Source organism: Emys orbicularis, chromosome 10 (assembly GCF_028017835.1).
Source record: "Emys orbicularis isolate rEmyOrb1 chromosome 10, rEmyOrb1.hap1, whole genome shotgun sequence".
Classification (NCBI taxonomy): domain Eukaryota; kingdom Metazoa; phylum Chordata; order Testudines; family Emydidae; genus Emys; species Emys orbicularis.
Genome location: NC_088692.1, coordinates 71,343,077 through 71,368,544, shown reverse-complemented (window position 1 = coordinate 71,368,544; position 25,468 = coordinate 71,343,077). Strand labels below are relative to the sequence as shown.

General features: G+C 40.6%; 2 protein-coding genes across 2 annotated transcripts; both read right to left on the bottom strand.

Moving 5' to 3' along the window:
• Nucleotides 1-743: 743 nt before the first annotated feature.
• Nucleotides 744-4,209, bottom strand: C10H15orf48 (chromosome 10 C15orf48 homolog). The gene is made up of 4 exons (XM_065411843.1): nucleotides 4,135-4,209; nucleotides 3,713-3,801; nucleotides 2,324-2,384; nucleotides 744-1,674 (listed from the first exon to the last, which is right to left on the bottom strand). The coding sequence occupies exons 1-4, from the start codon at nucleotides 4,177-4,179 to the stop codon at nucleotides 1,606-1,608; spliced, it is 264 nt and encodes an 87-aa protein (XP_065267915.1). The 5' UTR covers nucleotides 4,180-4,209; the 3' UTR covers nucleotides 744-1,605.
• Nucleotides 4,210-9,988: 5,779 nt separating this feature from the next.
• Nucleotides 9,989-24,806, bottom strand: AFG2B (AFG2 AAA ATPase homolog B). Its single transcript, XM_065412318.1, has 8 exons — nucleotides 23,730-24,806; nucleotides 20,269-20,454; nucleotides 16,662-16,820; nucleotides 15,861-16,070; nucleotides 15,187-15,414; nucleotides 13,844-13,978; nucleotides 11,754-11,879; nucleotides 9,989-10,162 (listed from the first exon to the last, which is right to left on the bottom strand). The coding sequence occupies exons 1-8, from the start codon at nucleotides 24,804-24,806 to the stop codon at nucleotides 10,010-10,012; spliced, it is 2,274 nt and encodes a 757-aa protein (XP_065268390.1). The 3' UTR covers nucleotides 9,989-10,009.
• Nucleotides 24,807-25,468: the final 662 nt, after the last annotated feature.

The window sequence follows — 25,468 nt, the reverse complement described above, 5'->3', positions numbered from 1 at the left end:
AAAATAAACTTTACTGCCACATCTGTAAAAAATGCAGCACAACAGTATTGTAACTATTTTCTATTTCTCAAAATCAAACAAGCTTTGAGAACTCTGAAGCCACATTAACTCAGTCTAGGTGTATGGCTTCATTATTTACTTTCAGTTTTGTTTGCACGGTGGCTGAATAATTTATAGCACTTGACAACTGCTAGCATTTGGGGGATTTTTTTCTAAATTTAGAGAAGTTATTCCCACAGAAAGCAAGTCATTCTCCAGTGTAGCTCATCTAACGATTCCTGCTTTGATTTCTTCACCCATACAAACTTGTGATTCCAGAAAACGTTATGCACTTTAGAAATACAATATAGTTAGAAACCACACAGTCAGTACATGTGATACTGTCTGGAGTGAGGATGCGTCATGACACAATGAAGGAAAACCTTTCTGGAAGGTATACCCTCTTCGGCAATTATTCCAAAATTAAAGGCACATAAAGGAGAAGGAATACCTACAGATCTCTGCACTAACCAATCTTCAGAAAAAAATGTAAATTATTAAACAGGAAATGACTTATATAGGATCCTACTCCTAATGTAATCTTTGTTGATTTTCTCTTGGTACATGCTATTAAGGTTGTTTGCTTTATCTAGAAATCATTTAAAAATGTCTTCTGGGAATCTGTATTCTATGCTTAAACTTGTATGTACAATAAAAAGAGGATAATAAAACTTATTCTAATAAAGTTTTATGTCCACTCCAAATTAATCTTCATTTTACTTTAATAAAATTTTCACAGGAATAAACAGCAGGAACTTACAAATACAAAAGATTTGCTCTTGTTTCACTCATACTGAAGTGCTGATAATTTGTCTTAGGACCTGGTCCTGCAAAGACTTACACATTTGCTTAAATTTATGCACTGAGTAGTCCCTCTGAAGTCAATGGTACAACTGACACAGTGCAAAGTTAAGAACATGTGTAAGTCTTTGTAGGATTGGGACTCACCAAATCTGAACTGGAAGCCAAATTTTCTACTATGACCACTTATGCTACCATGTACAAATAGCATCTCGGTAAAATTAGCACACATCACTGAAATATGGTATAAAGAACTAAGAAGCAACAGACCAGAGTTCTTATTTTGGAGAGGATCTTTTAAAAGAATATTGACACTTTCACACTCATTATGGTCTTGCTCCTGATCTTTTTGAAGCCACAGGGAATTTTGAATAAATCTAAACATTTAAACATAAGTGCCCATTTTATTAGAAAATTTACAAAATTATATATATTTTAAGAAAAATAATTCAGCATTCTAAAAAGCTCATATATGAATGAAGGATTTTCCACCCCGTTAATACTCTGCATATTGAACATTGTACATCAAGTTAAACATGACTGTTGAAACAATGAGTACCTGAAAGAGATGTTTATTTTTGGACTGTGTGGATTTTCTAAGTAACCACTAAGACAAAATGAAATTCCTCATCCAGAGTCCAAAAATGTAGGGAGACCCTAAAAACGTAGCAGAAGCATTTCCGCACACTGATTTCAGTAGTCGAGTTTGTGCAGAAATGATTCCACTAGATTCATAGAGTACATTTTTGAGGCAATGGCAACTTGTCACTTCATCATCTTTTTGACCTTCTCCAGCTCCTCTATGGATTTCCACTCCTGGTTGATTGATATAAGCTAAAAAATAAAAAGAACAATACGAAGAGCAAATTATTAAAAACCAAACAGTTATCCTCTCTAAATATATAGTAAGTTTTGTAGGTTTTTTACACTATACAGCAATTTATACAATCTCTTGTGTATGAAGGAAGTCTTCTAATAAGTAACTTTACTTTCTCTTTTTACAAGTAAACAGAAGTACCATTGAGCAATATATTTTCTTTATTAATCATCAAATAAAACATTAGCATTTCAAATGAAAAAACATTACAATCTATGCACAGTAAATAGTTACACCACTCACAATAATTTTTTGCCTATTAAGCCTGACTCTCCACAAATATCTTAAGACTTTAAGAATGAAGTAATTAAGAACCATAATATTAGGTTATTTCTGATTTTATGAACACACAGGACTTAGCCATGTATACCCAAAACACACACTGAAATCAGTGTACTGTAGTAAATAGGAGTTGCATTTGCTCAGCACTTTGCAGAATTAGACCACGAATGAAGATTTGATTGTATTCTTCTATTAACATTCTGCTAACTCATACGCTCTAAATATATTTATATACATTCATTTAATCTCTAATGAAATAGACTATAGTTAATTGGCACTACACTCAATACCAACTTTTATGGACTAAATTATTTTATTCGTTACCTTTTGAGCCTGGTTAGGATTCACATTTTCCCAAGGTTCTGGATTGCCAGACTTGTTAACACTAAAAAAGAATTATGAAATTCATTGTAGGAAAAACAAAGACAATGTTTTAGGGCCTGATCTTGCACACCCTTAGTCAGCTGAGTAGTCTCACTAGCTTCAGTGTAACTATTGACATGAGAAAAACTACTTGCATGAATAGAGGTTTACAGCATTAGGCCATTAACTTGGCAGAGGGACTGGCTTTTATTTGTAGTTTGTATCTCAGACATGCTGTCATTGCTTAATAATAATATCATGTTGTGGTTTAGGTAACAGTTACTGGAATTCTTAGCCTTATGGCTAAAAGCCCAGTCATGCTCACAGGTCAATTTTAAAACTGCCATGGACTTCAATGTTTCAAGCTTGGGCCCTAAATTAATAGTCAAACCATTTTAAAGAAAAAAAGTAGTAACTGATAATGGGTATCAAAATCCTGCTATCTAGATATGAGCAATAGCTGTCTGTTATTTAATGATCTGATTTAATATCTCAAAGAGAGAGTTATTAATAAAATACCTTGAATGAGGTTATGTGAAATAAACTGAATGAGATGGTAAAGGAAGTGAAGGCTGGGTTATTGGCTAGAAGTATTAAGCATGGTCTTCCATAGGACCTTCCACCTCTGCGTCCCAGTCAGTCAGCACTTCTGTGAGCCAGAATGCAGCTCTTAAAACCAGTACCAGTAAGAGATCTGAGACAGTCTGAGAGGCCATCCACAACCGCCAGAAATCTTTGAGGATTTACACTGTATATTGAAAGCCGCCTTTAACTGAAGGCACAAGGTTATTAAATCTTAAATTAAGATTCATTTTTTCCAAACCATTAGATGATTGAATTAAGTGGGTGTTAGCAAAATTAAAATTTTAAAGTCTGAATATTATTGGCTATTGGAAATGACATATTGTGATCTGTGTACCTCTGTCTCAGAAGAAAAAATGTAAAAAGACAGATATATGTTGTAAAAATGATTCCTTTTCAACACATTCCTCTATTTGAGACATATTAAATGCTATTTGAATTCACTATTTAAAACTTTGCACAAGAACATTTTAGCTCAAACTACATTTATAGTGAAGACAAAAAATAAATTTTCTGAGCAACAAATTCAAAAATTAATCCAGTTTGGGGAATAACAGACTGGAGTAAATTCTTTACAAAAATATAATAGAAGAATTAATGATCTGTAAGATTAAGACATTAATTTAAAAAAACTGCTGAGTGTCAGATCTTCCCTAATTCCCCCCTCCCCACTCTGATACACCTCATTGACTTCAGGGTATCTGTTTAGCAAAGAAAACTCAATACCAAGCATATAACTCAGAGAAATATGGAATAGATTATGCTTACATCACATCACTTTTGGTGCATAGGGAATACAGAGAAGCAGTTAGAGCCCCACCTGCTGCCACGCCCACAAAACCAATCAAAGGAATGAGCTGAAAGACAAAAAGTTAGAAAACAAAGCTTTCAAGAACCAAATGTCTCTCTTGGTGGTCCATGCACACTGGAGACATGAATTAAAAAGCTTTAAAGCAAGTGAAACTCCCGCAAAGAAGGCATAACATATATGCCGATCGCACCATCTCACTTCCAGTGTGTCTTCAACTTCTGCACATTCATCATTTTATTTTACCGAGTGCATTTTATTAATCTGGCAAATCTCACGTTTTAATGTAACCTCTTCAACATGCACTTGTTCATAGGACTCTTCGTCAGTGCCAGGAAGGCAGCTCGGATCATTTTAGGACAACGCTCTTTTGCAAACTTACTTCTTTGTTTTTCCTTAGCAGTTGGAAAAAGCCCAAGTTGGCCATAGCGGCAACTGTAGACCTGAAACGAAGGGTGTCCAGTTACAATCTCATCAGTGAGGCAATTTAGGTACCACAACCGGCAGAGGCTATTACACACATCTACATAATCCCCTATCACCCTGCAGGTCACAACCTCTAATCCACTATCCCAGATGCACTCTGCCGCTAGAGACAAGGGAGCCTGCATTTACCTGCCGGGAGGAGAGGGGCAGAAGCTGCACTGCAGACACAGTCTTAGCTTGGGGAGGTGTCCAGCCTTTTATATAGCACTGCTCACACCCCAGGAGGCTGGCTGTGTCCCAAGTCACGTAGCCCAGTGCAGAGCTCGTACAGACTGATGCACAACTTCCCCTTGCGGTCTCCTGTCCCTGCAAAAACCGGCAGCATGAGGCAGCGGCTCCCCCTGCGGGAATATGCGGGGACCCGGCTCCGGAGCGCTGCAAAGAGTTGTGCGTGCAGGTTGGAGGCAGGCAGAGCGTGGTGGGGTTCGGTTCGGGAAGGGCTGGCGGCGTGGGGTGCAGGAGTAGGGGGCGGGGTTGGCGGCGTGGGGTGCAGAAGGAGCAGGGGAGCGGGTGGGGTTGGCTGCATAGGGAGTAGGGGACGGGGTATGTGCGTGCACGGGGGCTGCATAGAGGGAAGGAATAAGGAAAGGGGGGTTGGCTGCGTGGCCTGGAGAAGGGTAGAGGTTGTGGAGGGCCGCGGGGTGAGCTGCATGGGGCGGCGGGGAAGGGACGTGTGGGCACCCTTGGCTCCCTAGGATGGGGAAGGCGGCGGTGTAAGGTGGCTCCGCGGGGTGGGGATAGAGGGAGGGTGACTCCGCGGGGAGAGGGAGATGGGGTGTGTGTAAGGGAAGTGGCTCCTCTGGGGGAGAGGGGGGTGGTATAAGGAGGGATGGGGATAGAAGGAGGGGGTAAGGGGGGGTGGCTCCGCGGGGAGAGGGAGATGGCGGGTGGTGTAAAGGGGGGGGTGGCTCCGCGGGGTGGGGATAGCGGGAGTGGGGTAAGGGTGTGTGTGTGGCTCCGCGGGGAGAGAGAGATGGGGGGCGGCGATGGTGTAAATGGGGTGGTGTTGGGGGTGTGTGTGGCTCGGCCGCGGGGGACATGGGGGGTGTATAGGTGCGTGTTGGGGGAGGGGTATGTAGGGGGATGTCAGCTGCAGGGCTGTGCTGTGGGAGAGCCGGGCTGGTTTCCCGCGGCAGGAGGGCAGCTGCGGAGGGCTAAGGGGTCGCTCTCTCCCCTGCCGCTGACTTCCAGGTGGCTCGCTGACAGGCAAGTTCCCGCGGCCTCTGTCCATACTCCGCCCCCTTCACTCCCTCCCTCCGCCTGGGCTCCTCCCTCTCTCGCTTCTCCTAATTGCCCCCTTTGGCTCCCTCACCCAGCGTGTCTGACTGGGCCTACTCTGCCTCGCCTGCGTGCTCCCCGCTCTCCCCCGTTACCCTTCGCAGGAGGCAGCTACTGCTCGGGGCGGGGCAGCAGGTGCGAGGCAGCCCTGCTTACAGCCTCCTCCTTCCGCCGCTTGTCCGGCTGCGCGGCAAAGCCGGAGGGGCGAGAGAGGGAAGAACAGGCAGCTTTGCCTGTAAGCTCAGTTTTCTTCCAAGTCGCCCCTGGCAGCCAGTAGGAGGAACTAGGGAAAGCCCAGCTTGCTCCCTGGAGGCCCTGTCCAAGAGGCTGCCTCTCTAGAATGCTGTTGGGCAGCCTATGGGCTTGTCATGTCACCCCCGTTACAGAGTCTTTGCAGATCTGACTCACAAACACAATTTAAAGTATGGGCACTAGTTGCTGGCCTCTTGCTAAGACTGTTCCTGGAGGGCAGCAACGGGTGCACCAACACTGAGCCCAAGCAGGAGGCCGGTGAACCACCTTGGCAAAGACATCCACTAAATTAATATAACCATTTACTCTTTCACATCTGCATCCCGATCCCAGATGCTACTTACATAGCAACTCCTAATCAGCAGGTTGTTGAATCAGTTTTTGACACTCAGCTGGGCTTGTGGGTTCCTGTATACAGTAATTGTAAGTGGGCTGGATGCAATCACTGGCCTATTTGTCCCCTCAACCAGGAAGCTTTCAACTTTAGTTCCCTCTAACGCTGTAATCTCAAAGTTAGAAAAACAGCAAGGATTGCTTTACCTGGTCTCCTAACTCTCACTTCTATGTCTCATCACCATAGGCCCTCAACAGCAGCCCTAGGGGTTTAGGGACCCCTGCAGAAAAATGGTAACATTTCTGGGTGCCAGCAACACTGAGAACATCAGGGTACTCCTTTGTAATATAGTGGTGGCAGCAGCAGCATAGCTAACCAATTATGACAGTAATTTATAATCCACCTCCTTTCTCACACAGTAATGGCTTCCAACTTGTGGCCAGCTGTTCTCTTCACTGTAGTTGTCTCCAACTGCCATGGAATCTTTAAGGCCAAGTGATCTCACTCCAACCACAATCTAGGGTAATGCTATTTAGAGGACCGGCGTGGGGGGGGGGGGTTTCTTATTACACACAATAAGGAAAAAAGAAAGCAATGTCCCATTCTGAATTTTAACCTTAGGTTTTGTATTTTACTTGAGTTTCTTTGCATCACCTACAGGAGAACGGTCCAAGAGCTTTCCCCTGACAGAAACAAGATTACATTTCCAAACCCCTTTCCTGCCAAGTTAAAAGCAGAAACAAAGAAAGACACTTGTAAAAATATTTAATCATTCCCTTCCAGATATCAGTGTATTTTTAACAAACATTTCCAATTACAATGCAAACGCATAAAGGATGATGGAATGTAGGAGGAAAATTGGGGATTGACAAAATTCAGACTGCAAAAAGACTGTCAGTAAAAACACTACTCTTCCCAACAGCACCAATTATTACTTACCTCTGGACTGTCCTGTTTAAATAGGTTTGTGCTTGTATTGGTATCTGCTTGTTTCATTACTGATCCAACAACAGACGATGTAAAATTCTTTTGGACAAAATGGGTTCCCAAATTCACAAAAATAGGCAAACCACCAAATGGCAGCTTCATTTCAGTGATGCTATATACCTGCAATAGCCAAAAGTGCTTCTGGCATGCCTACCGCTAAAAATACTATACAAGTTATATGATACACGTATATTTGCAGATTGCGAGGAACCTACACACGATTTTAGTGGCTCACAGTTCCCACAGTCAATGGCACTTAATATACTTTATTCATACAAGCATTTTGTCCTCAGGATCCTCTGGCACTTCAGTCTTTGTTTTTTTAAATTATAGAAAAGCCTTTTACTCCTGAAGATCTTGTATCCAAAATCCAGAATAGACCTTTAAGTATGGATATGAATTAAAAATCCTTAACTGTCCTGCTGTCTCATTTTATAGATGATTGAAATCGTAATTTATCTGAGCTGCAGACCTAGTGGACTGTCTTGTAGAGATGCAATATTTGTTTGACAGTGACTTCTGCAGATGATCTGGGAAATGGATTAAAGGGTGAAAGTAAGTCAGTTCAGATAATAGACACTCCCAAGGTTTTTCCTCTTATACCAAGCCATCTATTTAGTCTCCCCAGATTCTAACTGATACTAATCAGTAGAATTATTTCTTGCACCTTGTTTGGGAGAATGATCTGTATCACGATTACCAGGCTAACTACACTTCATCCACTTTGATCTTTTTGAGCGCACCCCCTCTGGGCCTCAGGCAATTCTCTTTTTCTTGGGGTGAAATCATGTGTTTCTCCTATTCTCAGACCAGGTGCTGGGTGGCAGTAACCTGTATATCAGCTGTGATCACCTTAGGTCTGACTTCAGCTGAGGCCCAGTTCTATTCCCTCTGAGCAATGACAGTGGTAATTAGTGACCAATCAGCTTCCTTAAAGCAAAGTATAATTTATTTAGAACAAAACCATTTCAGATTAAACATTTTAAAAACGATAAATCAGAATAAAGTCCATGCCTACTTTCTCCTAATGCTTACCATTCTGTGAATCTCAGAATGCCCAATTCCTCTGGACTCCTTCCTTCCTTGGTTGACAGCCTGTCTGCTTAGACAGCTCACTGATAAGTCACTCCCCCTCCTCCCGGCTTTTTAACTCTTTAATCTTTTGATCTCTAGTTCCCAGCCTGGCAAAACAAGATTTACGGCATGTTGGAGACTAAATGTAGGATCCCTATGTCTAACAGCTGGCCTCCACTGTCCTTTTAGTGTGTATGTAGGTATTCTTATCTGGGAAGTCATTATATTGCAGTCCTGTACAGTTCCCATTGAATTCAAGCATTATAGGTATATAAAACATTCCACTAAGCCAAGTTCAAGTTAGCACAATGCATTCACACAGGACAGTCTTATAACCCAGTACAAAAAAATCTTCCCCTCACTGACCTAGTCACATATACAGTGTTCATACCATTATTGCATATCAATATTCATAGATCAAGATGTAGCAATTCCTACAGTATTCATAACCATAGTACATATCCGCTGCACTGTCAATCTGATTTTGGGAGCTGAGGGACAACAGGAAAGGAGTCCTTATAGGAGTTGAACATATACTGTTTGAAACAAAAGCAAGTCTGTAGCAGCCTAATATATATCTTACAGTTTTAATCTAAGGGCTCATCTACACTTGGAAATTCAATTTTGTTAAACTGTCAAATAAGCCCTAAGAAAGAGACTTTATCATGCAGGATAGAGCTTATTACTGAATAAAGACTTTTTTGATTTGTGAAAGGGTTGGCTTACAATTCAGACTAAAGTATAGTCCAAATCAACCTGCTATGTGGAAAAGTATGTAATAGCTACAGTGTAAGGGACCCAAAAATTAAGCAAGTCTCTGCCATTCAAGTTTCGTTTACATCAATAACAGGCCTCAATCAGAAGAATGCTGTCTGAAAAATTCAGTACTTTTAAAATACTATTATATTTAATGCAAACAAGATTTTAACTTTTATTTTTCCTTTAATGTGAAAGATTTTTGTAATCTAGAACAAGTAAAACCTTGCTATATTACATACAAAACCAGAAAACTATAATACAATATTAAAAAGCAGTACACATACAAGATAATACAAGTTGCAGTCCATAGGGAAAAAAAAATCTATGTTTCAAATGATGATTGCAAATATAGCCTTATGTGAAAGGTGAACAGCACGAGAAAAAAAGTAATTTATGCCCCTTTTTATTTCTTTTTAAAGTATAAATATGGCACGAAAGGTTATTTTTTCTAAAAGCTTTCTTCTTTGCACTAGATATTTAGTTCTTGTCTAGTTTAGACTATTCATGCACCACTGGGAGCTAGTAGGATCATAACATTATAGTACAAAAGTAGTAAAAATCTTACTGAGATGAGAAGTGACTATTATTCAGACTTTAAAAATTTAATTTTGTTAACACCTACTTAATTCAATCATCTAATGGTTTGGAAAAAATGAATCTTAATTTAAGATTTAATAACCTTGTGCCTTCAGTTAAAGGCAGCTTTCAGGCAGTGTAAATCCTCAAAGATTTCTGGCTGTTGTGGATGGCCTCTCAGACTGTGTCAGATCTCTTACTGGTACTGGTCTTAAGAGCTGCATTCTGGCTCACAGAAGTGCTGACTGACTGGGACACAGAGGTGGAAGGTCCTACGGAAGACCATGCTTAATACTTCTATGTCAAAAACCAGCAGAATGAATATATATAGCCTTTCAATCCTTCTTTCTATACAGTAAGGAAGGGAAAATGGGTACCATAAAACTTTTCTGCCCTTTGCAGGTCACTTTTAGAAGAATTGTTATACAAAATCATGCATTTATAAAAGATTATATAACAGATTAAAAAAAACCCACCAATTTTTGCATGTCATTCTTCAGATTTTTCTGATTTAAGAGGATACTTCCTTATTAAATAATTTTTCATAAAAATCCAAATCTGTGAGGGTTAATGATGGTTTTACAGTCTTCAGTGATTTTACAAAATGCTCATGTTTCACACTAGTTGCTTCAAGTCCATTCTCTTGTAATGCCTGCAAAGCAGCCTTTAAAAAAAAGCACGATTTTACAAATCAATCTTTTCAAAACGTAAAAATAAAAATGAACATTAGTCCAGTGTTTTGACACAGTACTGTATGATTCAAGATTTAAAAAAACAATAGGTAAACATCAAATGAAGTCAATTTATCAGATAATACAAATGTTAGTTTGCCTTCTCTATTCTTCTATTCCAAATTCAGTTAATACTGTTTCACTTACTGCATCTAGTTGATTGGGCTAGAAGACATATCCTTGGTCACTTAATTCTTCAGATATTCTACCTAACCTCCTCCTTCCTCAAATACATTACCTCAAATATTTGTGGACACATCTCCCTTGCCCTATTCTTTTTCTTCCCGATTTATCTATGTTAATTTCAGCAATAAGTTCTATGATGTGTAGTACATGGGAGCAATTTATCTGGATTTTAAGTAAGGCTTTGAAAAGGAAAGTAAGAAGATTAGTACTTGCTCCAGAACTTAAGTAGTCCCTTACTCCAACTAACCTGAAATACTGTCAAATCCGTCAGGTTTGTTTGGCATCATTTTTTCTTTTTTGTAAGTTAACCCATGTTGCTTTTCATTCACTCTTTTAAATGCTACCCTCTGCTTCAAAGAGAGAGTAAACAGATTTACAGATTCTGGTAAATGCAGGTAAGAGGGGCAGAGCCACTTTGGTAGCATGCTCCCAACGTGCTCTATGATTATCGGACGGGCGGGTCTGGGACACAGGAAGAGAAGGCACTCCTCACAGCATGCTCATCTCCTTACGCAGTGGATATGTGCCTAAGGCCTGGTCTACACTTACCCCCCAAGTCGAAGTAAGGTACGCAAATTCAGCTACGTGAATAATGTAGCTGAATTTGACATACCTTACTTCGAATTTACCGCGGTCCACACGCGGCAGGCAGGCTCCCCCGTCGACTTCGCGGTACTCCTCTCGCCGAGCTGGAGTACCGCAGTCGACGGGGATCACTTCCTGGTTCGATTTATCGCGTCCACACCAGACGCGATAAATCGAACTCGGAACTTCGATCCGCAGCCGTCGAACTACCGGGTAAGTGTAGACTAGCCCTAAATTGTTTCTACTAAACAGAAATAATTCAGGCTCCTTACTTGCACTATTTGAAGGTGGTTTTGAGCACTGTGTGTTTGTCCAAGAATAGGAGCTCTTGACAGGAGGAGAGGGACTAGAACTATCTTTCTGCAGGACTGGATTTACCCTCCTCCCCAAAAATCCAAGTTAGTAAAGTTGCATCATCTGCCTTCTCCATACAATCTCCTGCAGGGAGAGTTTCCAGGCTCCACAAACTGTCTTCTGCTTCTTCTGGGTGTCTCCACAGGAGCAATTTATTCTAATTTTGCACTTAGTTCAACTTCAGTACTAATAGAGCCCTTATTTACTGGGTGTATTTTACTGGTACAACATATGTTTTTCACTCAGCTGGTATAAAATTTTGCTCATTTGTCTTACCCTTTTCATTAAAAATTGAGGAAAAGTACCAAATGTCTTAGAATATTCTATAATTTGGCCTCTCTTCATCTAAAGTACTCACTTACACAGCTTACTTCACTGATTAAACAAAAAACTCCTTACCTCCTTGCAGAGATTTTCAATATCGGCTCCAGAAAAGAGTTTGGTTTGAACTGCTAGGTGTACTAATGACACATCAGAATCTATTGGGATTTTTTCTGTGCAAATTTTCAAAATAGAAAGCCTTCCCTATGATACAAGCACATTACAAAAGACAAAGGACAGTCACTTAGGTACTATTTGTTTTATTAAGAGTACTTGTTTAGGCCTATTTTCTGCCACCTTTACTCATGTTGGCTAGTACTTTACTCTGCAAATTCTAAACTCAAATATACTACACTCACAAACAAATATTCTACTTGTGACAAATGACTGCCAAGAAACAAAAACCCAGTTTACCACAGAGTAATCATATGATGCATTCAAGGTGGACAGTAAGACAGCAGTTGAAAATATTTTATTGGCAAAGCTCAATAACGAATACTCAATAGGGCATCTTGACTTGAATTCTGAACACTAGCACTCTGAATGAAAATCTAGTTGGGCTGCCAGGTATCTTACTGGTCTGTAGGACACTAAGCTATAGTTTTGCAGCAATATCCTCACCAATTGCAACAATTTTTACATCATCTCACGACTTCTTAAAATCATGAATCACTGGATCTTGCTGCCTTTTTTTTTTTGGTTTTCTTTTGTACCTTTGTGCTCCCACCCCTAACTTGGTATAGGCTATCTGAAGAACTCGAATGCAAGACAAAGAAAACCCCAAAAGAATGTAGAATGCTCAACTATCCATGCTATGTTGGTTGTTGGTGGTTTTTTTAGTAGGGAGTTGGCAAGATCTTGCAGCAATGCTAATGGTTAAGGTTGTCTAATACTTTCCATTTTAAGTCACTTTCTTCAGTTGCTTATACCTTTACCAACATTTTAATCTTCCAGGGAATTTTTTTTTGCCAGACAAAAGACTATATTTTTATATATTATATATATACACACACACATATATACACACGATATAAGCTTTAAACAAACAATTTAATACTGTACACAGGAATGATGATTGTGAAGCTTGCTTGAGGTGGTGAAGTAAGAGGGTGGGATATTTCCCAGGGAATGCCTTACTGCTAAATGATGAACTAGCACTCGGCTGAGCCCTCAAGGGTTAACACATTGTTGTTAATGTAGCCTCACACTCTACAAGGCAGCACGAATGGAAGGAGGGGAGACAGCATGGCAGAGAGAGACAGAGACACACACCACGTGTGTGAGAAAGAGAGAGAGAGACGTGCATTACCCCTTTAAATACACTGACCCCACTCTAAGTACACTGCCTTTTTAGGTAGATAAGCAAGTTGAGACAGCAGCTGCTGCCAGCAAGCTCCCTCTGTCCTGAGCCCTGTGGTGTCCCCCCCGCTCTGTGGAGATGGGGGTACAGGAGCAGGGGACACCCTGACATTAGCACTCTTCTTCCCTCTCCCCCCCTTACACAGCTCCAGGGAGCAGCTCCAAGGCAGAGGGCAGGAGCAGCACATGGCAGTGGTGGGAGGGACACCTGAACTGCCTGGTAATTGTGCACAGAGAACTTAGGGGAGCTGATAGTGGGGCTGCCAGTCCACACTGGTTCCAAGCCCCCACCAGCTCCAAGAGGCTGCTCTTTCTGCAAGCAGTGGACAAAGCAGGTGGCTACCAAACAACATTATAATGGAGCATTGCGCAACTTTAAACAAGCATGTTTTCTAATTGATCAGCAACATAACAACATTAACCAGGACAACTTTAAGTGAGGAGTTACTGTAATATAAACTGACCTAAGCACAGGCAATTCTGGCACTTCCTAACTTCTGAATGCTTGATTTTGCAAATATATCATCATCAAGCATTCAAAAGTCAGGAAATGCCAGAAATGCCTGTGCCTTGGTCAAAGTGTCTGAAGGGTGTACATTTTTATATACATTTAAATGATATTTTATAATCCATGCTGCTTTCATATTTATTTTAAAAGCTAGACATTTAGTAGTTAATCTTCAGTGCAAACAGCAACACACTCTTACATACATTATAGTACTATGCCTCTTTTTGTTGTTGTTAAGAAATAGTATACCTACAACTTCACACCTCTATTGAAATTTGTGTACAGATTTATAATGCATTACCTTCTGATCTGGAGGTGGAATATAGATGATCTTGTCTAACCTTCCAGGGCGCAACAAGGCATCATCCAACTTGTCTGGTCTATTTGTTGCAGCGACTATCATGACATCTTTGTTCAAAACTTCTTGAAACTCTATCTGAATGAGGTTATATATGCAGCAAATTAGATGGGTATACAGTGTTTTATATGCTTTGGGCTACAGGACAAGTATAATTTATAAGTGTCAACTAAGAGGAGAAAAAGAGAGGCAATACAAAGAATAAATGCATATATCCATATGTAGTCACTTGCCTTTTCACTACAAATGCTTCTACTTTGTGTAGGTCAATATACCAATATGTAATACAATAAAGAAGAATCAATATCCATTCTGGTAATGCATATGGAACTTTCTTGTGGTCACAGTCTAGCAAGATTGTGTGTGTCAGATTGAGTGCAGAGAAGACCTAAGACTGCAGTATCATACAACATTTTCAAGGGTTTATATAACTGTTTAAAATGGCAACGAGTACTAAAAAGTTTATTAAAACATGTATTGTGTGTTCATTATAGCAGCAATAAATCTGACACCATAAACTGGAAAGTCACAGAAATTTACAATGATGAAATATATACCCAGTAATGGGGAATAGGTGACTATTAGTTATTTACATAATTCCTTAAATGTAATCAGGAATAGTTTTAAATAAATATTTAAATAAAATTAAGATCACATGCAATGAATAAAGGTCAGCTTAGGTAGTTAAAAGCAGACTACATGGGGACAGAGCAATTGCAAGTTAGTAAAAGAAGACAATGCTATTAAAATGCTCTAGTGAAAATTTCAGAGACAGGACTCCTACTGAAAAAGGCAGAAAATATGCTATCAGCAAATGAAACAAAAGAGGATAACTAAATAACAAGGGGTTAATAATGTACAAAGTCTGCTGCTCTAAGAATTCAGAATTATGATATTCTAACATGCAGAGGGAGTACTCAGGTACTCAGAGGTGGTGTGTCACAAAAATTGAGGGAGAGAAAAAAATTACAGATGAAAATAAAGGAAACAAAAAAGAATGAAGCATGTGTAAGGATAAAATTGTGGTGGTGATGGAAGGTTCTTCAGTATGCCAGAATGGAGGTGAAGATGTAACCCTACCACCTTGAAATCTATTTTAACAGCATAGCAGGAGCATGTTAGCTATCTCCAATGTTGTATGTAAAAGAAAATACTGGATACTATCAAGAAGTTGTCAAAGGCAGCAGAAAGGTAACGTTTTAATCTGTGAAAGCCAATGGTTTAAACTTCTGGAGCACTTTAGCAATAAAAACGAACCTTCTTCCTATATATGCGAGTGTACATACCTGTCTCTCCTTTTCATTTTGTTCTTGACAATCACCTTCAAGCTGTAATTTATTTCCTCTTCTCTCTGTGACTTTAATGCCAACACCATCTAATTCATTAAGAAGGACAGAAAGAACCTTCTCTGGGGCACCATGTCCAGTTTTGCAGGCTGATCGAGATCCTAGGATAGAATCAATCTCATCCAGGAATATTATTGCTGGAGTATGTGCTCTTGCTTGGCGAAAAACCTTTTATTAGGTTCATAAAATAAATGTAGAATGTTGTAATGCATGTATAAGTTCCACCATGTCAACTGAAAACACTTGTTATAGAGTTTCTATACTTTTACTTAATTAATTCATTTTAAATATTTATTTACAACACTCAATGGAGACCAATCTGGTTTACATTGACTGTTTAGCAGACTCTAGGTGCCTAACTTAATACTAAGGTCAACCAAAGAACAAAAAGCCATACACAATAGGTAGATTAAAGAAATTAGTTTGAAATATAACTTAGGGACATATGCTCAGCAGATGTAAATGGCAATAGCTCCTCTGAAGTCAATTGAGCTGTATCCGTTTAGACCAGATGAGAATCAGGCCTTAACGTCTTAAAAAGCAAAGCATAGGAGTGATGAATACTTTATACAAAAATAAGCAAATTATACATCATATGTGATTAAAAACCAAACCTGAGACAAAATCTTCTCTGAATCTCCAACATAAGGTGAAAAAAGGTCAGCACCACTAACAGAAAGAAAGGAACAATGGCAGCTTGTGGCCACAGCCTTCACCAGAATGGTTTTGGCACATCCTGGTGGCCCATATAGGAGAATACCCTTTGGCTGAGACAGTCCCATCCTCACAAAAGCCTGAGGAAACTTCATAGGCCACTCAATACTCTGTAAATACAGAAAGGATGAAACATTTGCAGTGATGTATCTAGTCACACATTAGCCAGTAAAACTACTGGTCACAATACTGCTCTTTACCTTGCTGCATTACCACAGCTGAGGTCAACGGACACACTTCAATTTGACCCTCTTTGTTATAAAGGAGATAGGGCAGTGCGTACGGCATTCTCTGAGAGGGCACATTGGTTGACTCTGGAACTCATTTCCCCTCTGGTCTGAAATAGCCAAAATGTATAGACTCGAGGGTAGTTGGAATGAGATGGGTATATGCTGCTGCAGTAACTGCCCTCTACTGGCTGATGTGTTAATTTACTATGGTATGCTCCTGGGTGATATTTTGAGATTGTAAATTTAATTACTCACAAGGTGCCAGAGCCTGTGTATAGGCAATTTTAGTTTGATTTAAGAAAATACAAAAATGTGCTTTAATATTTTTAAGTAATTAGGAATAACATTTTAAATACGAATTAAAGACCAATACAATTCCCATAAGAACACTTTTCAATTCTGCAGTGTATAGAACAGTTTGAGGTAGATGGGAGAAATTACAGTTTTGTTTAAATGTGTTCTGCACTCTACCTGTTTTAACTTTAATTTCACATCTTCAAGACCACCAATTTGTTCCCAGGTAACAGGTTTAAAGTCAGTTAGTCCAACACTGCTTCGAAAGGAAGATGGCTGAATCTTTTTAAAAGCTTCATGGAAATCTGCCATGTTAATCAACGTACGAACTGAATCCTGAAGAAATGCACAAAGAACAAATAAAAAAGGAAAGCACTTTCTTCCTTTGCATCATTAATAATTTATATAGCTACATTAGATGTACACAGCATTTTACAATATGCCAAATGTAACTGACAAAGAAGAGAACCCCTATTTTAAAGAGTTTACATATGACAGACACAAGTACAAACACATACCAACAAAATAGTGTGCATTCATTGTGGCTGGATACATTTTTTGTTATGGCACAGGGCTGGACACTTTTGAAAGAAACTGATGTTTGAGAGAGTATCTTTGCTTTTCTCCTGAATCTACTCTAGTTCTGCCATATGGGACTCTAGTGAGGGAAGCTGTTGATAAACCCAGGGTTTAGGGTCACTACCTACAGGATTCCTAGCTCCCTCCCATTTATTCAGGCATCTGTTCCAGTATATACAGCAGAATGCATTTAGATTGAATATATGGACCAAAGGCATTAACATAACCCAGTCACTGTCCAACATTAAACAGTGTTAAATAAAGTCTGGGGTTTGGTATACCGAGACCTCAGTCTGTTTAGTACCCTGGCACATACTCCATTAAAAATCCTTTTAACCTTTAATAAAAGAAAGGAAAAACAGTTAAAGCATTTGAAATGTAAAATATTATATAAGGCTATCATTTTAACAGCGTCTCTTGCTCCCTTTACTTTTAGCTGGAGAAAGTCTTCAGACGGAGAATCCCCTTTTTTGACATTCTTTTAGATATCAAAGATGGCAATAACTGTCCTTTTGGGAAAAAGAGAAGTTAGTTGAGATGGACTGGAGCTGCTGTTGTTGGACCCAGATGGTGTTTGGGATTCAGCTGGAGCTGGTAATGTCATATAGGTCCCTCTCTCTGGCCCGGATCAGGGTCCCAGGAAACAATGGGGATGATAGCCATTATGGTAGAGCTTGTTCTAGTAACTAATTTTTTCCTCACAAAGTCTCTTTCTTTAAGGATTCACAAAGGAAATTGTGTGCAAAACAGCCCATCCATTTATTATTTTGTCCACCAATTAGGCTACTTTCTGAAAAACCAGTTTTGGTCCGTTGATTTCTGGTTTCATACTTTTCTTGTTTACCAGGCATGCTCTTAATACAGTCCTTGCGTTATATCAGTAGGACCTTGTGTTTGGAGTAATTCAGTCTGTTTCCTATTCATAACTTTTCCCATCAACATTTATTGTTTTAGGCTACTGTGGTCTCTTATGAATTTTCATGTACTTTTTAGAGTTAAGCTCACAACTAGGGTAAATTTGTAGACCCAATCATCACATATCCCCTCACCTCAAACATTCTATAGAATACAGGTTTGCAAAAATCTTAGATTATGGATCTATTTTTCATCCTGGTTCATGCTAAATCTCATCAAAGGCCAGGCTGATCCCTGGTATTGTTCAATGCTCTGCATATTCTTCTTGTCTACATTAGAAAACTTTGTAGCCATAATTCACCACCAATGCAGTTCCTCAAATGACACCTGAGGTAGACGCTTTAAGGTAAACAGGACTCAGATGTTTCCTACCATGTCACCTAAAAATTCCCCACAAGAGTCCTGTCTACAATACTAGTAGCTTCCACTGCTGCTACCACCTAGTGGTGACTTAGGGTTACCAAGTTTCATAATATAGCCAGGGGATCTCACAACAAATTTTTTGGTGGCCTCAGCTTGCTGGTGGCCGCTGTTAACATTTTAACTAAAATTCCTAATTAAGTTTAGGAAAGACAGAAATAAATATGCACATATACACGTCCAAAACATTCCAATTTATTTATGTTGGGATTTTTTGCAGACTCAATAATAAAAATAATGTATACTTGTCTCTATTCTTTATTGGAACTAAACAGAACAGAAACACAAATAAGGTGCTTGGCATGTTCTTGTCTTTTTTGTTCTTGTTTATTGTGTGTTTTGGGTTGCTTTTTTAAAGACTTGCTAGCTAGTAAGTCTACTGCTGTGAAAAGTGATATTAACAAACATACAGATATCACTTTTCACAGCAGAAGACTTACTCAGCGCTGGCAAGCCCAGGGACAAATTAAGCCCTGGATGGGGAGGTGGGTACAGTGGCAGTGGGAGCCAGAGGCAATGGGGAGAATGGATGGGGGGGCCAAGAGGTAATGGATGGGACCCCAGGGAAAGTGGGGAACTCACTAGCAGCCTGCTACTCCAGCATTTGTCTCTCCAGAAGGGAGCAGGACCCAACCCCTGCTGGCAGCCTCAGGGGAGGGGTCACTGCTTTGCCCTGTCCCACATCACTGTCCAGGAGGCTGTGGCCACAAGAAAAGCTCCTGGTGGCTGCATTTGAGAAACGCTGGCTAGACACAGCTCTACAGGCAGAGCATGAATCTGAGGGACACTGTATTCTCTATATCATAGTGAAGAAATTCAGCACAGGGCTAAAAACCCCACTGTCTGCAAGCTATTGGACCTTCTTCCTTCCCTGCAGCCTGGCAAGCTGCCCCCTATATCATGTTTGCTGAAGTACAGATTTCATAATAAAATGTAATAAGCTGCACTTTGCAGAAGAGTTGTCAGTGTACACAGCACAGAGGCCAGCAATTTGGTTTATTTTTTCTTTGACCATCTTTTGACAGAATGGCTGCTTCTGTCAGGGCTACTGGGCTCAACTTTATTTTAATGATCATTTTAAATTTTTGTACAGGATCGATGGTGATGGAGGTTCTATAAATAAAATGTTCCCCTGTTATCACCACCCGGGGAGGAGAGTAAAGTGCACCAGCATCTCCCATAGTTTCTATGATTCCAGAGATATTCTGGATCTCGATCGCACAGAAGCACTCCTTGACTTCTTTTCTGACCCTCCACTCCACCTTGATGAACAAGGGAGCAACTGAAGCCTTTGCTCCCCTTCTCCTAGCAGTCCTGACTGAGGGGGAAGAAAGATTAACAAATAATGCTTCCCTGAGATCTAAATCTACAACATCCCAGAAATGCTGCACCATGGGCATTTGTAACTGTTCTCTTCAGGCCAATATGTCATGTAATATTAGACAAACAAAATAAGTCTCTATTTGTGCAAACCAGAACACAAACTACTACATGGCTCACCTTACTAAGAAACAGATTTTTATATAAATTGCCTGTAGCTTATAAGAGAGACCTTAAGTGGAAAAAATGTATAGAATTTGCTCTTCAATTAAAAACTTATATTCTCTGCCTTGTACGACACTAAAAAGCTCATGGAGAGAATAAAGATATTCCACGTCACCTTTTCACTCAAGGAGATGGCAGTCACTTGGTGATTGGATTGAAAGACCGTAGCAAAGCTTATAATTACATCTATAACATGTTTGCTAGCTTATTTTGAATATTCTCATCCCTGAATTATTCATTTTATATATTAAAGTGGAGTGATATTAGTGGGGAAAAGTGATAAATGTGAATAATGACATCTTTCTTGTTTAATCCGACTCCTTACCAAACAGCTGTGGAAGACAGCCTGCATAGCAGCTTCTCTGCAGAGTGCTGTAAGATCAGCTCCAACATATCCAGTTGTCATTTCTGCTAGGTTGATCAAATCAACATCAGTGGAAATAGGCATATTAGAAGTAATCAACTGTAGAATAGACCTTCTCTGTTTAAGTGTTGGTGTCCCAATGATAACCTAAAACAAATACAATAAATAGAAATTTATCAGTGTTTTGTTATATTTCTCTCTCACTCTGTAGCCCTAGATAAGTCACTTATGTTGTCTGTATTTTAGACACCCTCATGCAAATTCTCCTCTTTTTACACTGTTTCACAAGGGTCTAATTAATGGCTCTATAATACTCTGAAAATATATAGCACGATACAAGTACTTTTCATTTACACTTATTTAATTTTCCAGGTTAGTAGCATTTCAACGAATAGATGTTTTACAAAAAAATGCCACCTAGTATCTAAAACAGGGGTCGGCAACGTTTGGCACGCGGCTCGCCAGGGTAAGCACCCTAGCGGGCCGGGCCAGTTTATTTACCTGCTGACGCAGCAGGTTCGGCCGATCGCGGTCCCCACTCGCCGCGGTTCGCCGTCCCGGTCCAATGGGGGCGGCGGGAAGCGGCGCGGGCCGAGGGATGTGCTGGCCGCGGCTTCCCGCCGCCCCCATTGGCCCGGGACGGCGAACCGCGGCCCCGAACCTGCTGCGTCAGCAGATAAATAAACTGGCCCGGCCTGCTAGTGTGCTTACCCTGGCGAGCTGCGTGCCGAACGTTGCCGACCCCTGATCTAAAGTCATATTTGAAAGATTAATCAAAAGGAGATTTAATAGTGAAATAATCACTTCCTTGCAACATTAGAACACAAGAGGCTACTGATAATACTTTTCTATTTAAAAACTGTACAAGACACACATCAGATAAAAAAAACCCATGGAGAATGATTACTCTATGCCCTGTTAAATAAAGCTAATCTCTGTACAATTAAGTAACACACGGAATAAAGAAAATATGACTGCACAAAAAAGGACCAATCGGCCTGTAAGTATAAAATAAAACTGAGTAGAGAATGTGCATAAATTATTGAAAACCTGCTAAAATATAACCAATCAAAACTGTGTATTTCACTTGTTAATAATGCTGTTAAATCCTGAAAATTTAGATAAAATTGTGAATGCAGTATGGAAGAACTTATCAAATTTGAACTGACTGGGATAATTTTTGTGAATTACTGATTTTAGGCCATGATCTTGGAATAGACCCTTGCATCGAGTTTGTTGCAGGTTCAAGGCTTTAGTGAGTACACAGACAGACAATAAAGGAAACAAGGATGCATCACTTTGCTGACTGTATTTTTTGTCAATTTATTTTGACAATTGTAAGTTAGTATTTGATGTCTGATATAGATCTGAAACACAAGCAAAGGTGGTATATTTTGTAAAAATAATGAAGTTAGTACATTAACTAAAATGAGCTCTCACTACAGCACTCTATTTAATCTTTCATGAATGTGGCAAAAAGTGTCAATTTTGTGTGTAAATTATAAAGTGTGTGGTGAATTAGCATGGTTCTACCTGTTCTTAGAAGATTTTAGAATTACCTGTACTAGACATGAACATCACCAATTTATGCACAGTCCAAAGAGTCCCTAGAATATACTACTTTTACATTTTAGAAGTAGATTTAGTACTTATGATAGGTGCCACACTGACAGAAGTTAGCAATAATGTATTAAGATAGACAAGACTAATACTGTCTGCTCTTGCTACCACCAGCTCAGCTCATTTCTCGTGGCCAGGTCTACCCTAGAAGTTTTGCTGGTACAACTCCTAGTGTAGATACAATTTATACTAGCAAAAAAGTGCTTTTGCAGAGAACTACCACCAGTTCAGCAAGCAAAATGATGAATACCAGCAAAAGTACTTAGATTTTTTCAAGTACAGAAATGTTGTTAAAATAATTCACAACTATAACCAGTTTTGTAATAGTTTGAATGTAGACCTAGCCTCAGTTAATCAGGTTCCATTTGCATGACATCTGATATAATAGGACTACTAATTCAGCAGGTGTCCATTGAGACTTCCTGGAAAAGTAGGGTATAGATTCAGATTATAAAGCCACTGTGATAATCCAGTCTAATCTCCTGTACAACACAGGCTTTTTACAGGATTTACCTGAATTAATCCCTGTTTGAACTGAAGCAGCTCATTCAGAAAAACGTCCAATCTTGATTCAAAAATTTTCAGTGATGGGAGAATCCACCACAACCCTTGATAAGTTGTGTCAATGGTAAATTACCATCACAGTTAAAAATGTATGCCTTACTTCAGTCTGAAAGTCAATTTCCAGACACTGGATCATGTTATACACTTGTCTCCTAGACTGAAGAGCCCTCCCTGTTTGTGTGTGTGTGTGTGTGTGTGTGTGTGTGTGCCATGTAGAAATTTATAGATGGCAATCACCCCTTAACTTTCACTTTTTTAAACGAAGTAGATTGAGCTCCTGGACTTTTTCACTATAAGGCATATTTTCCAATCCTTTAATCATTCTAGTAGCTCTTTTCTGAACCCCTTCCAAGTTATTAACATCTTTCTTAAATTGTGGACACCAGAACTTCAGTATTCCACAAGCAGTTGCAGCAGGCCAAATACAGAAATAACTTCCCTATTCATACTCGATAGTCCTATTTATACATCAAAGGATTGCATTAACCCTTTTGGCCAGTGTCACACTGGGAGTTTGTGTTCAGCTGATTATCTACCATGACCCCCAAGTCTTTTTCAGCCACTGCTTCCCAAGATAGGGTCCCCCATCCTGTAAATATGGCCTATGTTCTTTATTCCAAGATATATAATTTTACATTTGGCTGTATTAAGAAACCTCATATTGCTTGCTTGTTTCCATCTTATCATGCGATCCAGAGCAATTATCTGTCTTCTTCATTATTTATCATGTTCCCAATCTTTGTGTCAGCTGCAAATTTTATCAGTGACGATGTGAACCAATCCCTGTGAAATCCCCCCTAGAAATAAACCCGATCAACCATGATTCCCCATTTACAGGTCTCATAATGTAATTGTCAGTTAGCCAGTTTAATCCATTTAATGTGTGCCATGTTAATTTTGTATCATTTTAGTTTTTTAATCAAAATGTTGTGTCGTACTGTTAAATGCCTTTCATCAGTTTAAGTACATATTTAGTATATAAACCTTTAATCAATTATGTAAAAACCAAGATGGGGAAAAAACCCTCCAAGCGTCATTATAAAGCAGCAAAAAGGTAACTTTTTCTTCTCCTTTGTAGGTCACTGATCTATAGTGAGAAATAGGGCATCAAACCCGATCAGCTGACTTGACACTGCAGAACAATACCACTAGGCCCTTTTCCACCGATTTTTCAATATAAATATGACAAATGGTATTAAAGTGTCAAAAACAAAACATGAGGAACAGGCTATGCTCACCTCTCGGTCAAATCTACCATGTCTCCTCAGTGCAGGATCTAAGGCATCGGGCCTGTTTGTCGCTGCCATGATGACCATCTCATTTTCACTGCCTATGCCGTCCATAAGAGTTAACAATTGAGCAACAATACGATTTTCAGGGATGCTGTTTGAACTTCCCCGTTTAGGGCACAAAGAGTCAATTTCATCAATAAAGAGAATGGTTGGTCCTTCACTGGACAATTCCCTGCCTTGTTCAAAAACTCTTCGCAAATTCTCTTCACTTTCTCCAGGCCTTGAGCCATATATAGCTGGACCACTGATGCAAAGCAAATATGCCCCCACTTCCCTTGCAACTGCCTTTATGAGAAGAGTCTTCCCCACACCTGGAGGGCCCACCAACAGTACTCCACGAGGGACAGAAAGACCCAACTTCTTGAAGGTTTGGGGAAAATGGAAAGGCAAAACAATCATCTCTTTCAAAGAGCTGCCCAAATCATCCATTCCTGCAGCTGAAATTTTTGCAGTGTCCTTTGACAAGTGTCTGTACCATTCTAAAGTGACTACTTCTTTAATGTTTATATTAGTTTTGGGAGCTATCAGGCCAGCTTGTTCTGTGGAAGCATCTACAGCCAGTATTTCAACACACACCACTGGATTTCCAGGAATTGGGGCAGTAGTAACAACATGGTGAAGAGAAACATACACATTTCTCAGCAGCTCTTTGACTATCTCCTGTAGTGTTGCTTCTGGGGTGGATTTTTTCAGGGCAAGGTTCTTAAGGACCACTTTCACTGTTACTTTTCTCAACTGGTGACAGGCCAAAAGCTTCAAGTGACTGACACTCAGCACAAGACCTTTCAACTTGCTTGCAGCTAAACCTGAAGTTTTACATTTCAGATCAAGCTGCAGGTAACCATCAGCCAAATCATTTCTGGGCCAGGCGGTGCACAAACAGCAGCCACCAGGAACCGTGATCCTAAGTGGGGATCCGAGCCTGGCTCCCAGAGTGGATAACGTGGCAGGTCCCATCCTGCATCTTTGCGTGCCTTCGTCCCCTGGGTCTAGAGGGAGCAGCTTTAGGAGAACAGCCGCCATAGCCGATATTGCAAAGTGCTGACGGCAAACCACGTGCAAGGCGAGGATCTTACCTGTGCCTGGCACCCTTTGGCCAAGGGCGCTCACTCTCCAACGCGACCCCTCAACCCACCCACCCTCGCGGGGAACTGGCCATGGGGCACTCCCCACCCACACGGAGGCTGCACTGGTGTCTCTCCCCCCCCCCTACAGGGGAGCCCCCAGCCAGGCACAGGCAGCTCGTTGCCCCAGGGGCCGGCCCCTCCCTTATATCGTTACAGGCGGGACTGGAAGAGCTGGGTGGGTTCTCGAGCCCTCCCAGAGACCAGGGCACGTCGCGGGGGCAGGGTCCGGAGCTGCGGGGCAGCCGGAGTCGAGCGGCTGAGCAGGTCTCTCGCAGTGAGGAGACGAGCCCGGCGCACGCTACCGGCAGCGCCCGGGGCTGACCGGCAGCTCACCAGCGCCAGGAGAAAATTAGCTTCTACTTCCTCCCAGCTACCGAGCATGCGTACTATCATCGGCTCATGCGTCACCGGCTCGCGCATGCGCCGCGCCGCGCCGCCACAGGTTCAGCCCTGCTGGGGAGCCGCAGCTGCGCACTTGGGGGGCGGGAGCATGACTGCGTGTGCTGCCGTTTAACGCTCCCACCGCCAGGGCTTCCCCTGCTTCTGAGTTAAGGCCGC